The sequence below is a fragment of the Mytilus edulis genome, chromosome 9, assembly GCF_963676685.1.
Source record: "Mytilus edulis chromosome 9, xbMytEdul2.2, whole genome shotgun sequence".
NCBI lineage: Eukaryota > Metazoa > Mollusca > Bivalvia > Mytilida > Mytilidae > Mytilus > Mytilus edulis.
Genome location: NC_092352.1, coordinates 45573105 through 45592617, shown reverse-complemented (window position 1 = coordinate 45592617; position 19513 = coordinate 45573105). Strand labels below are relative to the sequence as shown.

The 19513-nt window shown below is 30.8% G+C and overlaps 1 protein-coding gene across 50 annotated transcripts in view; it reads right to left on the bottom strand.

Moving 5' to 3' along the window:
* The window catches only part of LOC139488479 (paired box protein Pax-5-like), an 82644-nt gene that overhangs the window by 22097 nt on the left and 41034 nt on the right, over positions 1–19513 (bottom strand). For 21 of the 50 annotated variants that reach the window (XM_071274142.1, XM_071274114.1, XM_071274129.1 and 18 more), the window contains one exon: positions 1395–1560. In XM_071274142.1, coding sequence (XP_071130243.1) covers positions 1395–1560 — 166 coding nt within the window. Of the gene's footprint in view, positions 1–1394; positions 1561–1852; positions 2949–3937; positions 4398–16100; positions 16125–19513 lie in introns of those variants that run through there. The other 29 variants (XM_071274108.1, XM_071274106.1, XM_071274121.1 and 26 more) reach the window with 7 other exon arrangements.

Below are 19513 nucleotides of genomic sequence, written 5' to 3'. Positions count from 1 at the left end.
TATTGATATTATTGTATTTGCTTAAATGAACAAAAATATAATCAAAATTATATTGAACAATAACACTGTATTTTTAACTGGTTATATTTGATACCAATAAAGATGGAAAAAAAGAAAATCATTAATTTGATCTTGTATTATGTACCAATTTACACATAAACATGGAGAATATAAAATCCAACTTCTGGATGTATTAAATGCAGTTGTTTGGGAAAGACATTATCTCTTTTAATACAGATTATCTGATTTTAGTTTTCATTAATGTATTTAGTGTAAAGTGCAAGTTTTATTTGCTGACATTTTCTATAATCTTATTTTAAATCCAAACGTAGTTTTTGTTTGAAAATTTGTGATCTTATCTATAATTTTAAAAAATAATTGTCCAGTCTCACTAGCTTTAACGTTTCGTTTTTGGTCTCAGACTTTATTTAGATGGACGCAAGGTAAATCTATAAATAGCTTGGTTTGTTGCATATGCTATTGATACTTATAAAAATAATTAACAGACAGAAATATTATTTCGTTTTATTATCAGGTATAAAATATTATTATGGCATTTTATTTATTGTATTAATAAAACTGTCAACATCCGCTGTGAATTATTTTAATGTATTTGAAATATATGTATCTAAATAGAGCATCTAACCTATTAAATTTACTTATGTACTGAATTGTAGAAGACTTATTAAAATGAGTATCATTGAGTAAAAACCTAAAATGTATTTTTTTTTAGCAATAAATATTTTAACAAACTCGGTAATAGATTTATGCAAATTTGGTTGACATTATGAAGCCGAACTTTTTAAAATGAGATTCATGAAATAATTAATATTAATGTTTTCAAAAATTAATAAAAAAAAAGTATGGTACTCAAATATGGATTACTGAATCTAAACTTAAAATAGGTGAAGCTGCTTAAAAGTAAAATCCAGAAAGACTGAACTCTTCTTAGCAATAAATATTTTAAACAAACTCGGTAATAGATTTATGCAAATTTGGTTGACATCATGAAGCCAAACTTTTCAAAATGAGATTCATGAAATAATTAATATTAATGTTTTCAAAAATTAATAATAAAAAAAAAGTATGGTACTCAAATATGGATTACTGAATCTAAATTTAAAATAGGTGAAGCTGCTTAAAAGTAAAATCAAGAAAGACTGAACTCCGAGGGAAATTCAAAACGAAAAGTTCCTAATCAAATGGAAAACTCAAAAGCTCAAACACGTCAAACGAATGGATAACAACTGTCACATTCCTTCCTTGGTACACGCATTTTCTTATGTAGATAAGTGGTTATTTCCCATCATTTACATTTTACCCTTTCCCCAAAAATCACTCGGTACGGTACGGAACTTTTACTCCTGTAAACAACATAAAAATGGACTACTGACCTGCCAAGAATTTTACTGACACATCCATGAGAAACCCTGAGTTGCCGCGATATATCACAGGGCCGTACTCCTTGGTGAGCAAGTTCAACAATTCGTTGTCGCACAACATCAGGTAATGGTCTTCCATTTACAAATACTCCTCCGAGTTGGTTTACTCCACCATGACCTATAATATAAAGTAAATCGTTATTTATAGTTAAAATATGGCATGGATAAATTATGAAGTTCGCGGTTGTGTTCAGATAAACTTTTGAAAATTTTAACAACAACAAAAACACAAGTCAAAACGGACTGAAATGGAAATGATACAAACGTTTAGTTTGATTCAAGGTGTATCAAAAACATGAAATATTATTGGAAAATTAAAAGTAATTTTTCCAAGCACTAATCTGAAATACAAAGTTGGTATATGCAAAGCTGAAAAAAATGTCAATAAAATGTTTTTTGTAATATTTTACCTGCAAAAGCATCGTAATTACCAGCGAATACATCATAAGTGTGGCGAGGGGGAAGCTGGTAAGTTAGATGGGAGGGTGGTCCATATGCCCCCGGCCACGTGTTTTGCATGGTTCGCTAATTAATAAACCGTCCGATAGTCAGGGTTGCGATATCTCTTCTGTTATGGGATATGTGTGTGAACCAAAACCCGGGTACCTGTTTAACACTACTATTGTTATTATTGTAGCGACCCTTCAACGCAATAGGTTTATTTTGAAGTGAGGGTTCAGTGAGCAATCCATGCGGTCTATAGATTCATTAGAAACGGAGACCAGTCAAGCGCACCGATCACTGTTGTGATCAGGCAAAGTCATTTCCAACTTAAATTGAATTTGAAGTCCTTAAAACAATTCAAAACTTTAAATATGAGATAATTAGATTGTTCTCAAATAACTGATTGTTTCAAGTATAAATTCCACTTATATATATTTTTGTCTCACACGTTCCGGACGAAATGTCAAAGATAATTCTAATTGTTATTTTGTCAATTTTATTTTATACACCAACATTCAGCTGGCTATGATCAGAAGATAATCATCCTTGTTATCAAAGAGACGGTAAAAAATATATCTCTCAATTTGACATCATTATTAACAATCTGAATTTGTAATTTGAACATTTAACCTTTCTTCACTTTTATATACTGTTTAAACTTGCACATAGTCCTTATTCATATGTATATATAATTCAGGATTGGAATGAATCAAACAGGTCCAAGAATGCCACTCTCTTCTTGTCAATGTCCTTGTTCATTCATCTGACTCATCATATACCAAATTAGTAAGTCTTACCAATTTCACAATTAAAAACATCATCAAACACCCAATAAAATATGTGTTAATCGATTCCCTGTGTTTAACAGGCTTTGTCCTCATTTCTTCATAATGCTGTCACATTGAATAATTAAAAAAATGATGATAATATTATTTATTATTCTACTCGATGAACCTATAAAGTTGAAAACATATCGTCTTTAGATATAATTTTTATAGGCAACAGAAGTTGTTCAAGGAGTGTGATAAATTTCACGACTTCAAGATTCAAACATATCCATTCTTATATGAAAAATAAAAAATCCTTTTTTAGTTATTTGAAACCTATTTTGGCTACTTACAAAAAATCTCCTGTTACAGACCGCTAATGTTTGAAGCCCACAGAGATATAATGTTTTGTCCAGCAGGGTATGCCAATAGATTTATAGATTTAAATATTCCTTTGAACTTTTCTGACCATCCACTTAATGTCAAATGAATAAATTATCACTTTTTTCAATTTACAATTTGGAAAGAAATACAGGGATATATTTTAACAGACTGTCCGAGGCTTAAATTATTTAGTTATGTTTTGAGTCTGGCAGTAATTCGTATTTTAATCGACAGAGCATCATGGCGTGTAAACTTTTATTATGCTTGTTCTTATATATTTCAATGATTACAATAATATTAGTTCATGTGCTTTGATCCGGCCACTGCACGCCGCTCGGATGTCATGATGTAAGGGAAGATGGTAGAGAGGTTCCGCACTATTACCAACTGTATACAAGTCGTGTGTACATTTTCATGTCGATATCAAACTAATTTTGTGCGCGATAGTCCGGAAAAGTTAATTTTACACCTCGAGGTAAAACAATCGTTAATCCAGGTAGAGATAAGTATTAAGGTTCAGTTGCTGCTCGGGACCTTTCGTCAAATATGCATGAAGTTAAAAGACCATGATGCATCAATCATCAATTTCACTAATATACATATAAAGGTACATCAGTGTTATGCTCTTTAAACCTGTTACTTTCGTCAATATTTTTAACCAATAAATACCTCCATTTTTTCTTGATTATAATATTATTACAAGCTAAAGTTAATATTTCAATTTAAAAAATAAAAATAATTGTTTATTTATTAATTTCCAATTTTAAAATGTTTTAATTCAAAATGAATGTTTTTAAGCAATGCTATTTGTCAATATTAGGGTATTTTCTTCATGTTTTAGTATAATAAAGAATATATAAATTAACCAATTAACCCATTAAAGTGTAACTTCTAACTTACTCTTACAAGAATGATAAAAGTCCATCATATTTATATTTGGATTATGATATCGGTAAGCCGTGGATAAATCCATCATAATAATTAAAGAGTGGCACCTCGGGTCGGTGAACGTCACTGATCCGGATGGTCAGAAAACCACAAGAATTACAACAGGTTAGTAAATATTGAGACTGTGGCTGTCTAGGGATGACTTGTCCCAACTGTCTCTTTTGTAAAAACGTTTCCTTTAATTTAAACAATTTATTGGAATTTTAAACAAAGTTTTTAACGAGTGTTATTTTATGACAAGAGTCATCGTCAAAATAATGTATCATAAAATATCAAACTTCATTCGTAGTTTACAACATAATTCAAGCCTCATAAGCGATGTATCTAAAGATTCTATTTGACGCGGTTCATCGATCAAAGATTGTCCAGCCCTCTCAACCTTGGGACCAGCCCACCTGTAACATCGTAAGTCAACCGGAACACTCAGTCATTTGTCAGTTTTGTCATCTGTGTATTGAATCCTGACTGAAAAAAATCAGGTGAGAGTCCCATTATGGAACAAAAGAACGGACAAAATAACCTCAAATTACCTTCTGAAATACAAACATTTTATTTATCTAAAGGTAAATGAAATGCGACATTAATTTTAGTACTAATCATTTATTGAAAAATAATGCTAATATTGACGATTGTAAAATCGTGTTGCATCGAACAGGTGTATCTTCTAACAGATTCAGATTAAAGTTTGTAAATACGAGACCTCCTATAAAACTACCCAAACCAAACAGTAATTTCACACCTGAGCCAAAATATACCTCATATAACCAACCCTTCGATGGATGACAAACTTTACTTTTATAAGTCATCCCGTAAAAAATATTTTTCAAAAAAAAAAAATCAACCATTTTGCAATTACATGGGTGGAGGCGTTCAATAATTTGCAACAACTTGGTCATAGTTAGCATCAATTCTTTTATTTAATAAATACAAATATTATCTAATCATTGATGTTATCAGATGTATGTATGTCAGAGTTTATGATTTTAAATAAAGCAAGTTCAGATCAAACAGACATTTTACTCCTTTGTGTGGTGAATATTATTTACGAAGATATTGATAGTGTGGAAAGTCCAGGATTTCTAACTACAAAGGGATACCCCCAACCCCTGATAAATTGCATCCATTGAAAGCCGCTCTTAATGTCAGAATGTTAAGTTACTGGAGATAAAACACAGAGCGTATACGCAAATAAATATAGAAATGATTTTAACTGTCAATATTTGAGATGAAAAAAAAATGAAAACCGTGCAACAGTTTATATAAGAAAACAAACTGCATGGAATTGTGTGCATTGAACGTTCAAATTCCCCTTCACCCACCCCCCTTTTTTAATATAGAAATTAGCATAGCCATATTCGAAAGATTTGTTATAAAGGAAGTAACCAATAAATGGATATTCCAAGAACGAAATATCACAAATCTTGCAAAAGAATAATTTCCTGAATACAAGTACGTAAGGAAGTAACATATAATTATCATCTATATTTTGGGGATTTTACTTTGATTTTACCATTTGAATGTTTCAAATGCAGACTAGTCCATGATACTGAACTGAAAACACGAGCATTGTTATATTGTAACCTTTTTATAATTCTGCGCTTAAAAAACGTGCTTTGGTCAACTCTTATACGCCCTAATAAAATTACCGTCGAAAAAGAGCTGATTGTCAAATTCTTAAACAAGTAACAACCAACAGATATATATAACACTGTCTTGGGTTATTTTAAAAATAATAATATAACTTAAGTAAATGCTTATGTTTTATGCAAGTTAAGAAATCAGCTGAAAGTAAAAATCAAAATCTACACAAATAAATATAAAGAATTTTCGACAGCAAACAGAAAGGTTTAATATATAGAAGTATGCAAACTATATATGTCTAACTAGTACTTAGATCTTCAATGATTTTACATACAAAAGGTATGCTTTGAAAAATATTTCCCAAAGCAAACATAAAAAACATAATTGAGTTCAATAATACAGTGAACTTATTGACATTAAGGCCATAAAAACACAATCATCATTTAGAAAATTTGAAAAAAAGTCATAAAAACCATTAGTAATTCCATATATTTTGTTAATTCATAAATGATGCTATTTGAAAGTGCCGACCTTACACACATTACTTTTAATTTTAAAAAAAGTCTCGGAAATTTAGAATTGGAATAGCTTTGATTTATGATCTTTAATTGACAACAATTCTAGGGTCATAATTTCAATTTTCAAAGATATTCGGAAGCTGTATCAGCGATGCTTGCTTTTTTCCAAAGCAGAAACAATGTATAAATATTTTATTGGTACCGGAATGTATAATTAGTACATATTAAGGAAGGCCATGACGTCTAAGGTCGTTTACCATGTTGATTTTTTTGTATGATATATCGATCTTATAACGATAAGTTGGAACCAAAGGAAAGCGTAATACATAGGTAATTTGTCGCCATTAATTTTTCAAACAATAAAATAAACCTGTACGACTTCCTAATCTAGTAATGAGTCTATTTCAAGTTTTCCTTTGATGATATGGTCGTTAATAGAAATTGTGAATAATTGAAGACACAATTTGTGTGCAAGTCACTGAGACAAATAGTTTTTCTTTTTAGAAAATTATTATTATTCCACTTAAAAGATGTAGTCCATAAGAAGGAATTAAACAAAAGTGTCTGTCCATCCGTGAGACAACCAATCAAATTCCATGCAAGAAATCCTGAATTTACCACCTGTGATAACATGGAAAACGAGGCTAAAAGTGAATTTCTTTGAGCAAAAAATTGAGCGATAAATACAGATAATTAAACACAAAACACAATTTTAAAGCATACAACACCCTGGACAATCCATATCATATTAGGTTCTCGACATGTGGTTAACATGGACAAAAAGACATGTAACACGTGTTCTTCAAATCGATGGGAACAAATTATTAATCTACTTCAACTTTTATTTTACTATCAAAATTTCATTGAAATTAATCATAAATATTAAACACTATTTAACATATCAGACAGACTAAGACTAAGAATTCCAGAAAATCAAAATTAAAATTTGCATCGACCACATGTGTTACTCTCGCCATTCTTTTATCAGACTACTGGAATGTCGTCTGCTACAAGGCAGCTAAGGAATCACGAGAAAGCGCGGGTTTCTTAAAATAAAATACGAAGCTGGTACTCCATACAAGGCAATTATTTCTCACATTTTCTGTACACTCTTTCATTCTGATATATTTAAGCCTTAGTTATAAGATTTTGTCTTATCTGAGTGTTTGCATAAAAATGTATAGTAATGCGATGAAAAGAAACGTGTAGTTTTCCTCAATGACAGCAACTGAACGACAAAATCATTGAAACGACATCAACAATAAACATGTGTCTCTATATAATAGGGTAAGGTCTTTATGTTCCCAAGTCTAAAACAATCAAAGATCTGGCATCTACGTAAAATTCTCCATATACCAAAATCCTTACAGATATGACAAAATCCTTTATGGTATCATGAGGTTTCTTTTTACAGTATCTTTAAAGGTTTCAAATCTTCAATTAAGTGAGTCTTTTAACAACATGTGAACTAGTTTGTTTGTACTTAGTTAAAAGTTTATATGTTTATATTAACTTAGTTTATAATGTACTATTTTATTTTTCGTTTATTGTTTTTTTTTTTTTTTTTATTTTAAACAAAAATCAGGCTGTTGATTTTATCTTTTAAATTGTTTCATATTTAGTTATGCTGGGGGTCTTTTATATCTAAGTTTTTGTTAGAGTATTGCTCATTGTTGAAGACCATAGTCCTACAGTTGTTAACATTCTCGTCCTTTGGTCTTTGATTGATAAAGTTGTTTCATTGTCAATCTACTTCATCTTCTTTGACCTTATTTTTACAGTAACAACACAAGTTGTTTGGCAATTAAAGACATATTGCCTTGTTCAATCTTATTTAAAACAACATGAATGAAATAAATGGAATTGACTACTGAGTCCCTTAATGCGATGAAAGTGAGGCCACATTTCATTATTCTATTGATATTAAAAAAAAATGTGGTAAGATTGCCAATGAGACAAATCTCTACAAGAGACCAAAATGACACGGAGAGTAACAACTACAGGTCACCGTACGACCTTCAACAATGAGCAAAACCTATACCACATACTCAGCTATAAAAGGCCCCGAAATGTTAATGTAAAACAATTCAAACGAGAAAAAAATACGACGCCCTTATTTATATACAAAATATATAATAAACGTAAAACAATTACGCCAAACATAAAATAGCAACACACGACAGTTGTATATACAATGTATCATAGCTAGCTAATACAACATAAAATAGCAACACACGACAGTGCATGTATATACAATGTATCTTAGCTAGCTAATACAACATAAAATAGCAACACACGACAGTTGTATATACAATGTATCTTAGCTAGCTAATACAACATAAAATAGCAACACACGGCAGTTGTATATACAAAGTATCTTAGCTAGCTAATACACCACACGACAGTTGTATATACAATGTATCATAGCTAGCTAATACACCACACGACAGTTGTATATACAATGTATCATAGCTAGCTAATACAACATAAAATAGCAACACACGACAGTTGTATATACAATCTATCTTAGCTAGCTAATACAACATAAAATAGCAACACACGGCAGTTGTATATACAAAGTATCTTAGCTAGCTAATACACCACACGACAATTGTATATACAATGTATCTTAGCTAGCTAATACAACATAAAATAGCAACACACGGCAGTTGTATATACAAAGTATCTTAGCTAGCTAATACACCACACGACAGTTGTATATACAATGTATCATAGCTAGCTAATACACCACACGACAGTTGTATATATATACAATGTATCATAGCTAGCTAATACAACAACACACGACAGTTGTATATACAATGTAGTATAGCTAGCTAATACGACATAAAATAGCAACACACGACAGTTGTATATACAATGTATCATAGCTAGCTAATACAACAATTTTATGAAGCTAATATATAGTCTTGACTGGTCGAGCTGTTCACCTCATAATAATTTGTGCAGTTGTTTATACCTATCAAGAACTGCTCAGCCATAGACTGGTCATGGAAAAGTTAAAGAGAACAGCCAATTTATTATATATATACATCTTAAATGTGATAATTTATACGGACCATCAAAAAACATTTTTTTTAAGGTTGCCAGTATATGGCATATTATTTACGAATGTCGGTCCGGTATATGGCGAATACATACCCCCTTCGTTATCTCATCATGTTACGGCTAACTTAACCACTTAAAAATTCATCTTGTTTTACGTATTATTTTCCTCTATTTTAAATGTGTTAAGTTGTAGCCTTTATATCTCCTATGCCAATGTAATTAAAACTGTTGCAAGTTTGGAAATTGGATTTCCCCTTTTCTTTAGTTATCCTTAACGAAACGGGAGTCATAAATCTAAAATCGTCTTAATCAAAAGCGAGCATGCATTCATAAAGCAAAACGTAATGCAAAAAGTTTGAAAAATTCAAATAAAATTAATCACAAATAACTTATCGCAAGACGGGGTAGGACGAGGAAACGAACGGACATTGGCATACAGTGCTGTCAGTTCTGTTTGAATGAAATTGTATTTTCAACATAGCATAAATTTAACATTTCCCCTCATCCATATAGCAAAACTACATTTGTCTTTTTTGTGTTTCCTTAATTACTGAATAAAAAAAGTACCGCATTTTAAAGAGTAATATGTATCAAAGTGTATATGTTTTAATAATATTTGGTAAACCTGTTCAATGATAATTAAAGAAGATATTTTTATGCATTTTTTTTTAATTATATCTTATCTTTTTGTAAAATTTTGCACTTTATTCACTTTAATTTTTACTCTAGCAGTTCCATTAAATTCTAATCATTTCGGGAGAGGGTCTTGTGCTTGGAAAATTAGTAAATTCAAAGGCAACGATTTTTGTAATGTGTCATTTCAAAAACTCTTCAGACGAAGGGTCAGTACTTTGTGAGCCAACCTGATATTTCGCCAAATGAATTAGTAGGCTGGGAGCAAAAGGTGTCACTGTGTACATCCAAAAGGTGTGACTGTCTGTTGGCCCAATAGTTCCATTGTCAACTTCTTTTATGTTCATTAATCTCAGAGTTTAAAAGACCCAAATATTTGCAAATCAAAGAGGTCTAGTAGGTTTTTTTTTTTATCAAAAGACTCATAGTCAGCAAGTCGGGACGTCCAATGTGACAAATACGTGCATGGGCAAAGGAGAGTAGCAGTCAGTACACCCAAGTGTTCCATTTAGTCTGTGTGTCAAATTGGTCAAGTATTCGGCGGGAGACCATCCAATGTTCCTATGGTTTTGTAGTCCATGAGATTTAGTAGTCTATATAAATGCATGGGCTACAGTAGTCTGTAGGTCCAAGGGATCAAGCATGGAGTCACCACAATAATATGGTTGCAAATCTATTTGTATCATTGATTTGCGTTTGTGCCTTAAGCTATATTTGATTATTCCGTGGTTAAATGTTTGAACGCAACCTATTTCAAATTATGTTAATTCAATGGCTGTGTTACTTATGATGGGGTTCGTGTTTCTTAATCGTCAGTTATCATCTATGTTGGGGTTTGTATGTGTACCGTTGGTTGTCTTTTCGTCCTTTTCGGTTATTTGTCATGGCGTTGTCAGCTTGTTTACGAGATAACTTTGAATGTCACTTTGGTATCTGTCGCCTAACTTTTCTATCAGAATATTTGTTTATATGTATGTGCGGCACTTCGAAACAGACTTTATCTTATATGATTCTTCGATTCCAATATGATTAGAAATAATGGATTTCCCTCTTCGCAAAAATAAGGAAACGTTGTTATGTTGCAGTTTTTTGTTTACCCTTAAATTTATCAAACATTGAATAAATATAGATTAAAAAAAAGTAGTTACTCCTTGTTGAATATTTACACGTTTTCTGCTATTTTTATGATTATTAATATAATTATAATACCTAAGACTTATTATTATTGTTGTTGTTTATGTGATTTTATTTTGTTGTCGTTTTATGTTGGTTTGGTTTTTTCTTCTTTCATGTTACATTATCAGTTTAACTATTATAATCAAAGAATTATATTTTTATTTCATGTATTACTATAATAGTTTATTTCACATTTCTCATTTGATGCAATGCTTATTCCTATTACATTCCCAACAAAAACACGCACGTAATTGTAGAAATATAAAACTCAAAATTGTCTACATCAACATATTTCGCCTTCACCTGTAAGCCACGTACTTTACCAAAGATCATTTCCCAAATTGTAACAGTAAAGATATATTAACCCCCCCCCCCCCCCCCCCCACCTTATTTGTTTTGCAATTAATTCATTAATTTAAACTTGCGAATAATTAACACGTTAATTTGTTATTCCCAATGAAATAGATCATTTGCGCCAGTCTGTCATCTTCTTTCTTGAGGGAAAATATTACATGGAGATAAAAGTCTTCAGGTTACAAAAATGTCACGGCAAGTGATAATAGTAGCACAAAATTGGTCGTGCACTTGTTCCTAATATCTTGTCCTATTAAACATCGTCACGCCAATTTTCACTCCTTCTTTTACTCATCCCTCAAAGACCTTAATTGACCCAGATCAGATAACTCTTATCATTTAATCTGCTTTTAAACTGTCGTTTTCCTTTTCACTACATCTCAAATTTACATAAAGAGACGATAAAAACATAAGGGTGCAAAGAATTTTTATGTTAATATATGTTTTAATACCTACAAGTGTTAAACTGTTATTTGTTAAATGTGTGTGTCAATGGTACAAGTTGTCATATGTCAACTACTGACTCAGAAGCCACTTTTTTGTTTTTTAAACATTAAAAAATTAAATTAATTTATTCAAAAAACCTCCACAAGTTACTCAATTAACAAGTCTTATTGTGGTAAGTTGCTAGATATTTTGATGCTTCATAATATGAAAATATTCCGAAACGTCATTAAGCTATGTCTAGTTTCGGGATGGACTTCCGAGATGGACATATCCGTCATTTATCAGCCTTTTATTCTTTTTGTGAAAATTTTGATGAATGAAGAAAAAACAGAGGTCAGACAATGAAAACATTTGTAAATGGTTTAACAACTTGTAAATCATTGTCGTTCGTTTTATTGTAACATTTATTAATATTTTCATACTTATATATGGCAACATTTATTAATATGTCTGTCCCTTGTTTACTAACCAACTAGAGCTAAAAGACAATTGGAATTTATGATTTCTACTGATAATTTTATGAACACGTAAACTTCATATTAGAACAATTTTTTTTCTGATTTCAAGAACAGTAATCTGGAGTAATGAATTGTTATTTTATGCGGGATTATTAAAAAATACTATCAAAATTTATATCGTTAGGGACACGAATTCGTCCCGTATTTAAATAATTAAATGTTTGTGTTAATGGTACAAATTTGTATTGCTCATAAAAGTGTTTCTGTGCCACGTACATTTATTTGTATTTTATATAAAAACATAAATTGTTTGATGTGGGGCAGATAACACTATACATTAAAACTTTTTGTCGGCTTTTTCAAAGTTCAAAGGAGAAAAAAAGTGATTTTACTTCTCAGGCCCTCTGGCGTTGATGATAATCAATGAACGATGAGCGAGATCTATCAAGAAAAAAACGTTTTCCTTTCCCTACAAAGAATTTTTCCATCATGTTAGAAAAAAAATTGTAATAAATTTCAGGGCAATATATTTCGTATCGTAAATAACCGCGAGACACAACTGTTTCCTTTATTTTCTCGATTTCAAACCAAAATTAAGATGTATGACACATATTTGCAATGAAACATTGTTTTTATCAATCATCTCAAGAAATTTGTCACAGAAAAATCTTTTACTTGTCTTTTGATACGTAAGATATGCTTTTCTCGTTGCACTGCAAAGTAGACATAAATTTATGGTAATTTCTACAATACACAGCAACATCCCTTGATCCAGCGGTTGATATTTCTGATATGATCTAAATGTATAATGCAGACTTGTTATTTCTTCCTGTTTAGATTGTAAACTACCACAGAGAAACAAAATAAATCTTCCAAACAAAATTATCTTTATCGAAGGTGTTACAGAAAGTTTTAATATTATTATTTTTTTAAATTGCACTTTTCATTTTTCAAAAAAAAGAATGACAAAACTTAAATAAATTTTCTCTCTGAGATTTTTTAAGTGTTTTATTTATTTTTTTATAATTATAAAAAAAAAAGTTAAATTCCTAGCTCAGTTATGTAGGGAATTTCGTTCATTTACAGAATTTAAATTGTTGGTTTTTAAAAGAAATGAATTTTATCTTTTCAAGATGAAAATAGAACAGGAAAAATTTAGTAAAATATTTAAATTACTACTAACAATAAAATTTACTGTTTAAAGACATAAAATGTTACCTTTTATTCGAGTTGGTTTTCTGTTGAAAAATGCATTACATCCGCCGTGTTGAAAAGCGTAATGTCCATAATTTGGCGAAACGGAACTAAATCTGCAGGCCGAATTTGACACCACTGGGCCTACCCCTTGGTAAGAACAGGGGTTGCTGAAGTCACAATAAGGCCCTTGTTTATAAGTGGGCTGGTACGGGTACGGCATAGAATCACCTAAGTATATCATTTTCCGCTTTGTTCTTATTAACACAAATGAGTTCAAAACACTGTGAAGTATATTAATATCGCTAACCGATGTTAATTAGTTAAAAAGTAAAGGAATTTTCTTCCAGAAACGAAAGTTGTAAGAGCAGCAATGAAATGAATAGAAATGTAACATCAATACATCCCGGTGTCAGATCGTTTAATAAATAAGTTCCATTCGCATCCTTTCGCCTAATCGGGCTCATTCATATTCAAAACGTTATCCGTAACGAATGCACAAGCTCTCCTCCTAAGAAGATTCCGTCCTCATACACAAAGATAAAGGGATCGCATGCAAATCGGCAAAATGACATTCACTATCTGTGATGCGTTCAAATAAACACGATTGTTAACAAAGTGGGCGAGAACAATTTTTACAAGACACTTGTTTTACTGCTAATAATTTTTTGTGATCTTGTCAAAAAATGGTCAGACACGCGCCTCATAGTAACCTTTTACCGTTAAACTGTTCACTCTGATGGTTACGGAGTAACGCCTGTGAATCGCATTAAAACTGATTTCATCAACAAAATCGTAATAGCATCACACACAAATATTTTTTTTTCTAATCGGGTTTCTCTTCACTCGTTCCAGCATCCGATCCGTGTATTATAATAGACAATATTTTGAATTGCTCTTGCTATTAATGTTATTGGGAGATGATATTGACTAATCCAGTAAAAACACAAAGATGGAACCTCAATTTTTTTTTATGAAATATCTTAAATATATAGAAAAGGAATAATTTTGAAAAATGATTACTTTTCCTAATCTTGTCCAGATACCTGCGTGGGAAAGCGAATTGAATATCTAAATGTAAATTTATTCCTCAGCATGACTTTAGATCAGATGAAAGCATTTTTTACCTTACCCGTGGGTCTTTCTTCATAATCGTTATTCTCTTATTAATCTAAATGAGACAATCAGAGACCAATTGCTTGTCTTTATCTAGCGAAGATGCAGACGAAGTTTTCTTTAAGATGTATAACGTTAGAGATAAGATGAGTTTTAATTAATATAAACGTTTCATTATCTCTCTGTTAATTGCCAAGACTTCATTATCGTATAACCAATTTATGCAGGGATGGTGCATATTTTAATATTTTACACACTATGACATATAAACAAGTGTTAGAAAATTCCTCTACCAGAACACAAAAAGTTAAATAAAAAATATCAGAAAGATAAAACTATTATTTTTCTGAATACATGCAAGTTAATGTAACAAATGTTTTGTAAAAAAAATCACCCAATTCGTCATGCAAGGATTGCATAAAATCACCAAAGTTCAGTGTATAAATGGAGCCATTAAACACTTCAGTTGTTGGGTGATGGGTACACACAATTCTATTTTTTTTTTTTATTCTTTTTAAAAACATTTATGCATTATATAACGTCTTGTACTGAATGTTATTCGAACCTTAATTAAACTAGTTTCTTAGTTAAATGATTCAGTTTACCAGCAATTTGAAGAATGGTTAAATAAATAATAATAAAAGGAAGGTTGATCCAATTTAAAGTCCGACAAGAATTCTGTTATTTTGCCATGTGTTAACAACAAATCTAAATATAGGGGCATCTTTTAATCAAAGTTTGGTTTTATTTCAAACCGTTACATTTGTAATGAGGTGTCCATTACAGATTATTAGGTTTGTTGTAAAATATCTGGGCATTAAGGCGAAAATTTTGCTTTTGCTCCCATTAAATTCTCACCTCGCGCGACAGATTTGATAAGTGCAACGAACCGCACCGCCGATTGCAGTAATTACATTATTTTCTGCTTTGCAAGTACTTGATTAATGTTTGAAAAATTATCTGAAAATTTTACTAATGTTGTGGACTTAACGATCTAATGCAGCAATTTGATTCTTTAAAATCTGCATAATATTTCTCATATTTTAATGTTTTTAACGAACTAACATTTTAGTGACTTAATGATCTCAATGGTTTAAATTTCGAATATTTGATGTTTGTTTTTATTTCTAAATTCATAAAAGAACTACTTTTTCAATAAAATTGTTTTTCGGGTATGTATTTATTGAAGTCGTTTATCATCTGGTAGTATTTTAATTAAAACACATGTATTGATCTCAGGCAATTTGTAGTTAATGGCATACTTGATAATTTTAAGTATTTTAAAATGACTTTTAATATCAACATTTCTGCTTCACTAACTAGCATTGCAAGATGTTTTAAGAAACAGTTTTCAATTAAAAAAGTCTTAAAAATGAAGCAATTTTAAATCTGAAGAACATTATTTGTAAATAAAGTTTGTAGCAAAGAAATGCATTATTATTGTTTTTAGATAGGAATGGTGTGTTTCACATATGGCATGCACTGTACATGTATTGCTAGGTGTGTGCGTAAAGGAGGGGGTAAACAAATCGTTAAAGTATTAAATAATAATAAACAAATTTCACATACCAAAAACGCTATCTTCACCGAATTCTAAAATGAAAATTTTCAAATTAAAAATCATGCATCATTTAAATGATGAATATTAAATACACATAAAATTGTAACATAAATCTGTATGACAGGGAAAGTTGTTTCTTTTTACATGTTTAAATTTCACAATGGACAAATTTATTACATCAAATATATATTTTTTGCTGTTCTCGCATGAAATATTTGCAATAAAAGTGGGTTGCAACCTTTTAGACATGATTAACATAACATAAACACAAACAAATTGGTTATCAACTGACGGCTTAAAGACTCCGCCTCTGTATCCGCCCACATATGACAAAGGCGGAGTTAACTGTATATTGAGTATGAATACGATAATTGGTCGAAAACAAAGTCAAAGGTTTATATATCACATATTCATGACAGATTGTGGGCACTCAATAAAAATGAAACATCTCATTTGTGATATATAAAAAAATATCATACATTCATTATTTACTTGAAAGTTTAAAAAATAAAGTAACAAAGATCGAGGCGGTAAAAGTAAACAAAATAGAATATGAGAACCAAAAAACATAAGAAAATAATTAAATATTTGGAAATTAAAAATAAGCTACAACAAAACAACAAAATATGAAAACTCGTATTAAATTATTTTCATTGACTATTCTTTAACAAATCCGAAAATACGAAGTAATTGAGATTTGGAATCCGAAACCACAGGATAGGACACAGTCACGCGATATCGCAGTCATTTAGTGTATACCGGATCTAACCCTGGGTCAATTTTCTAGTGGTATGTCAATAAATGCAAAATGGTCATATTGTTTCATTCAAATAGTTTCAAATAATAAGATTTGATCAATAATGTTATTCTGAAATTAATAAATAATCTTTTTAAAAACAATATTAGTCATTGTGAAATAAGTCAAAATGTCTATTTATCTAAACTAAAATTTCATAGCCACCCGCAATAGATCTTAATATTTTAAATGCGAAGATGTATTTAAAGCAACCACAAAAAACATCAGATTTAAAACTCGGAAAAATGGAATATAAGCTGCATCACCAACCTTTTTCTTTCGATAACACATGCCAATGATTTCATAGTGAACAAATTTCCACCTGCCCTTCTTTTAATGAAAAACATTTGGGGTGGGGCACATACTTTTCAAAAATATTCATAGTCCTATATGTAACAAAGAGAAATTTGCGAGCTTATAAATTTGACCTTCATTTTGTACGAAAAGGATTCACATTTACAATTGGAAAAAGAGAGAGAAAGGGGGGGGGGGGGTACACAAAAACTCGTACAAGCAGTATCATAATGCGAGGAAGAGATTTGACAAAGAGGGAATTTTATTGAATCTAGTACACCTTTAACAATTTGAAAATATACAAAATATATACCGTATGAAATATTTCTTGCACATGCTTAAAATTCAACTGACAGACACAATATATTTACACTGCGTTTTTCACAAGTTAAAATCATAAAAAAGAATGAGGTATAGCATGATATGTCACTTTTATCATAATCATGTACATTTCTTGTAAATAGAAAGATTAAAAAACAGATTTTCAAATAAATCTGCGTCTGCCTATTTAATTCATGAGAATTTGTATTTTTGAGTTCTTCTATCATTTTACTGCCCACCCATACACGTAGAGGTTTATCGGAGGTTTATATTTCTTCAACTTCACTCTATGTGGTCAAAATTAAAGTCATGATGTATCGTTTTTCAGAAGATTTTTATGTTTATATTTTGGATACATAAAAGCTCGAGGCGACACATTAGAATCTGATGAAAATATCTGTAACAAAGACAGTCGTATTCCATTAAAATTTGACAGGATCATGCTGTGTATGTTTCTGCCAAAAGAAAATCTCGCTTTATGATATAAATATGGTCTTTATCGAAATATAAAATCTTTTTTAATGCAGTCAAAATTGATAATCAGAGTTGATTAAAATGCTGTTAACGCCTTTTGTGGTGGGATTTTACATTTTATAGCACTTTACAAAATTTACAAAAACCCGTATGTGAAAGATTTTATTTTCAATGATATAATTAAATATTCATAACATGTTCTCACATAATTTAACAGCTAAACAACTGCTCAGGGAGTTGTCCTTCTTTGGACGGTTTAATACACCCAGAAAAAAAGACTAGAAAGACCAAATAACAATCACAATGATTCAAAATCATTACACATTTGCCATAGATTGAAAATATATTTCTTTTCTCTGGTAAAACTAAGGATATAAGACTGCGCGACAAAAGAATGCACGTACTAAGATCTTTTCCCCTGTAAAATACAAGTTAACAGAGAAAATTGATATACGAGATGTGTATCAAGAGCCATGTGCAAATAATATTTCAATTGAATAAACAAAGAGAAAGACAAACAACTTCATACACAACATGTAAGTATAATGCAAGGTGAATAATTTTGGAGCCGATTACCTTGTACAAAGGTTTAAGAACTTAATTATTCATCAAAATGAGTGACGAAGTGATAGATGTACAGGACATCTGACAGACCCCCCGGGCAACAATATAACCTCAATCCATATACTTATATTTATCATTACATGTTATTTATAGTTGTGTATTACATTCATTAAAAACTGCCATAATAATCTTTAATATTAGTTACTGATATAATATAACACTCATAGAAATGTTCACTTTTAAAACAAAACTCAAAATTTCAAAGTTTTCACATTTGAGCCCATCTTATACCACTTCCTGTTTCTTTAAACTGATCCCTTGTATGGCTAACTACGACCCTTTCATGAGAGAGCTGGGCCAGGTTTAAGTACATGTGTACACGTTGTCTTCTAACGGGGAATCAGCTTGTCATACAAGGACAAGATAATAAGTTTTTGAATCTCCGTATAGAAATGCTCCAAGGTGTTCTGAAAACTAGTTCAAAGCAGAAATATTTGATTGAAACTATAAAATATAAGTAAATCATCCGACAGAATTGGATTCCGCCCAAAGATCTATACAATAAAAGTGTGTACCGCCACAACTGAATAGTAGAGAACAAACAAAGGATGCACTGGCGTAGCTATTGATATAAGAAAACTAGTAATATACAGCAGAAAAAGGACAAACGTAATCATTTTAGATCTTTTAAAGATGAAGAGGTTCTGATACAGACAAAAATATACCCAGATTATTGGTTATGTCACATGGACGTCAAATCGGCACGTAACTGACCGGTACTTTGCCAATGATAGAAAGACATGCAAGTTCTAGTCGTGCAAGGTCAGTTACAAATGTAAAACATGTTGAATGGTAAGGCATACATTATTGTTGTTGGGCAACATTTTTAGAAGATACAATTGACCTATCAAATGTTTTACAAATTCAATTATCAAACGTCTAGTTGTAAGAAAATGAGTTCTTTTAGACAAG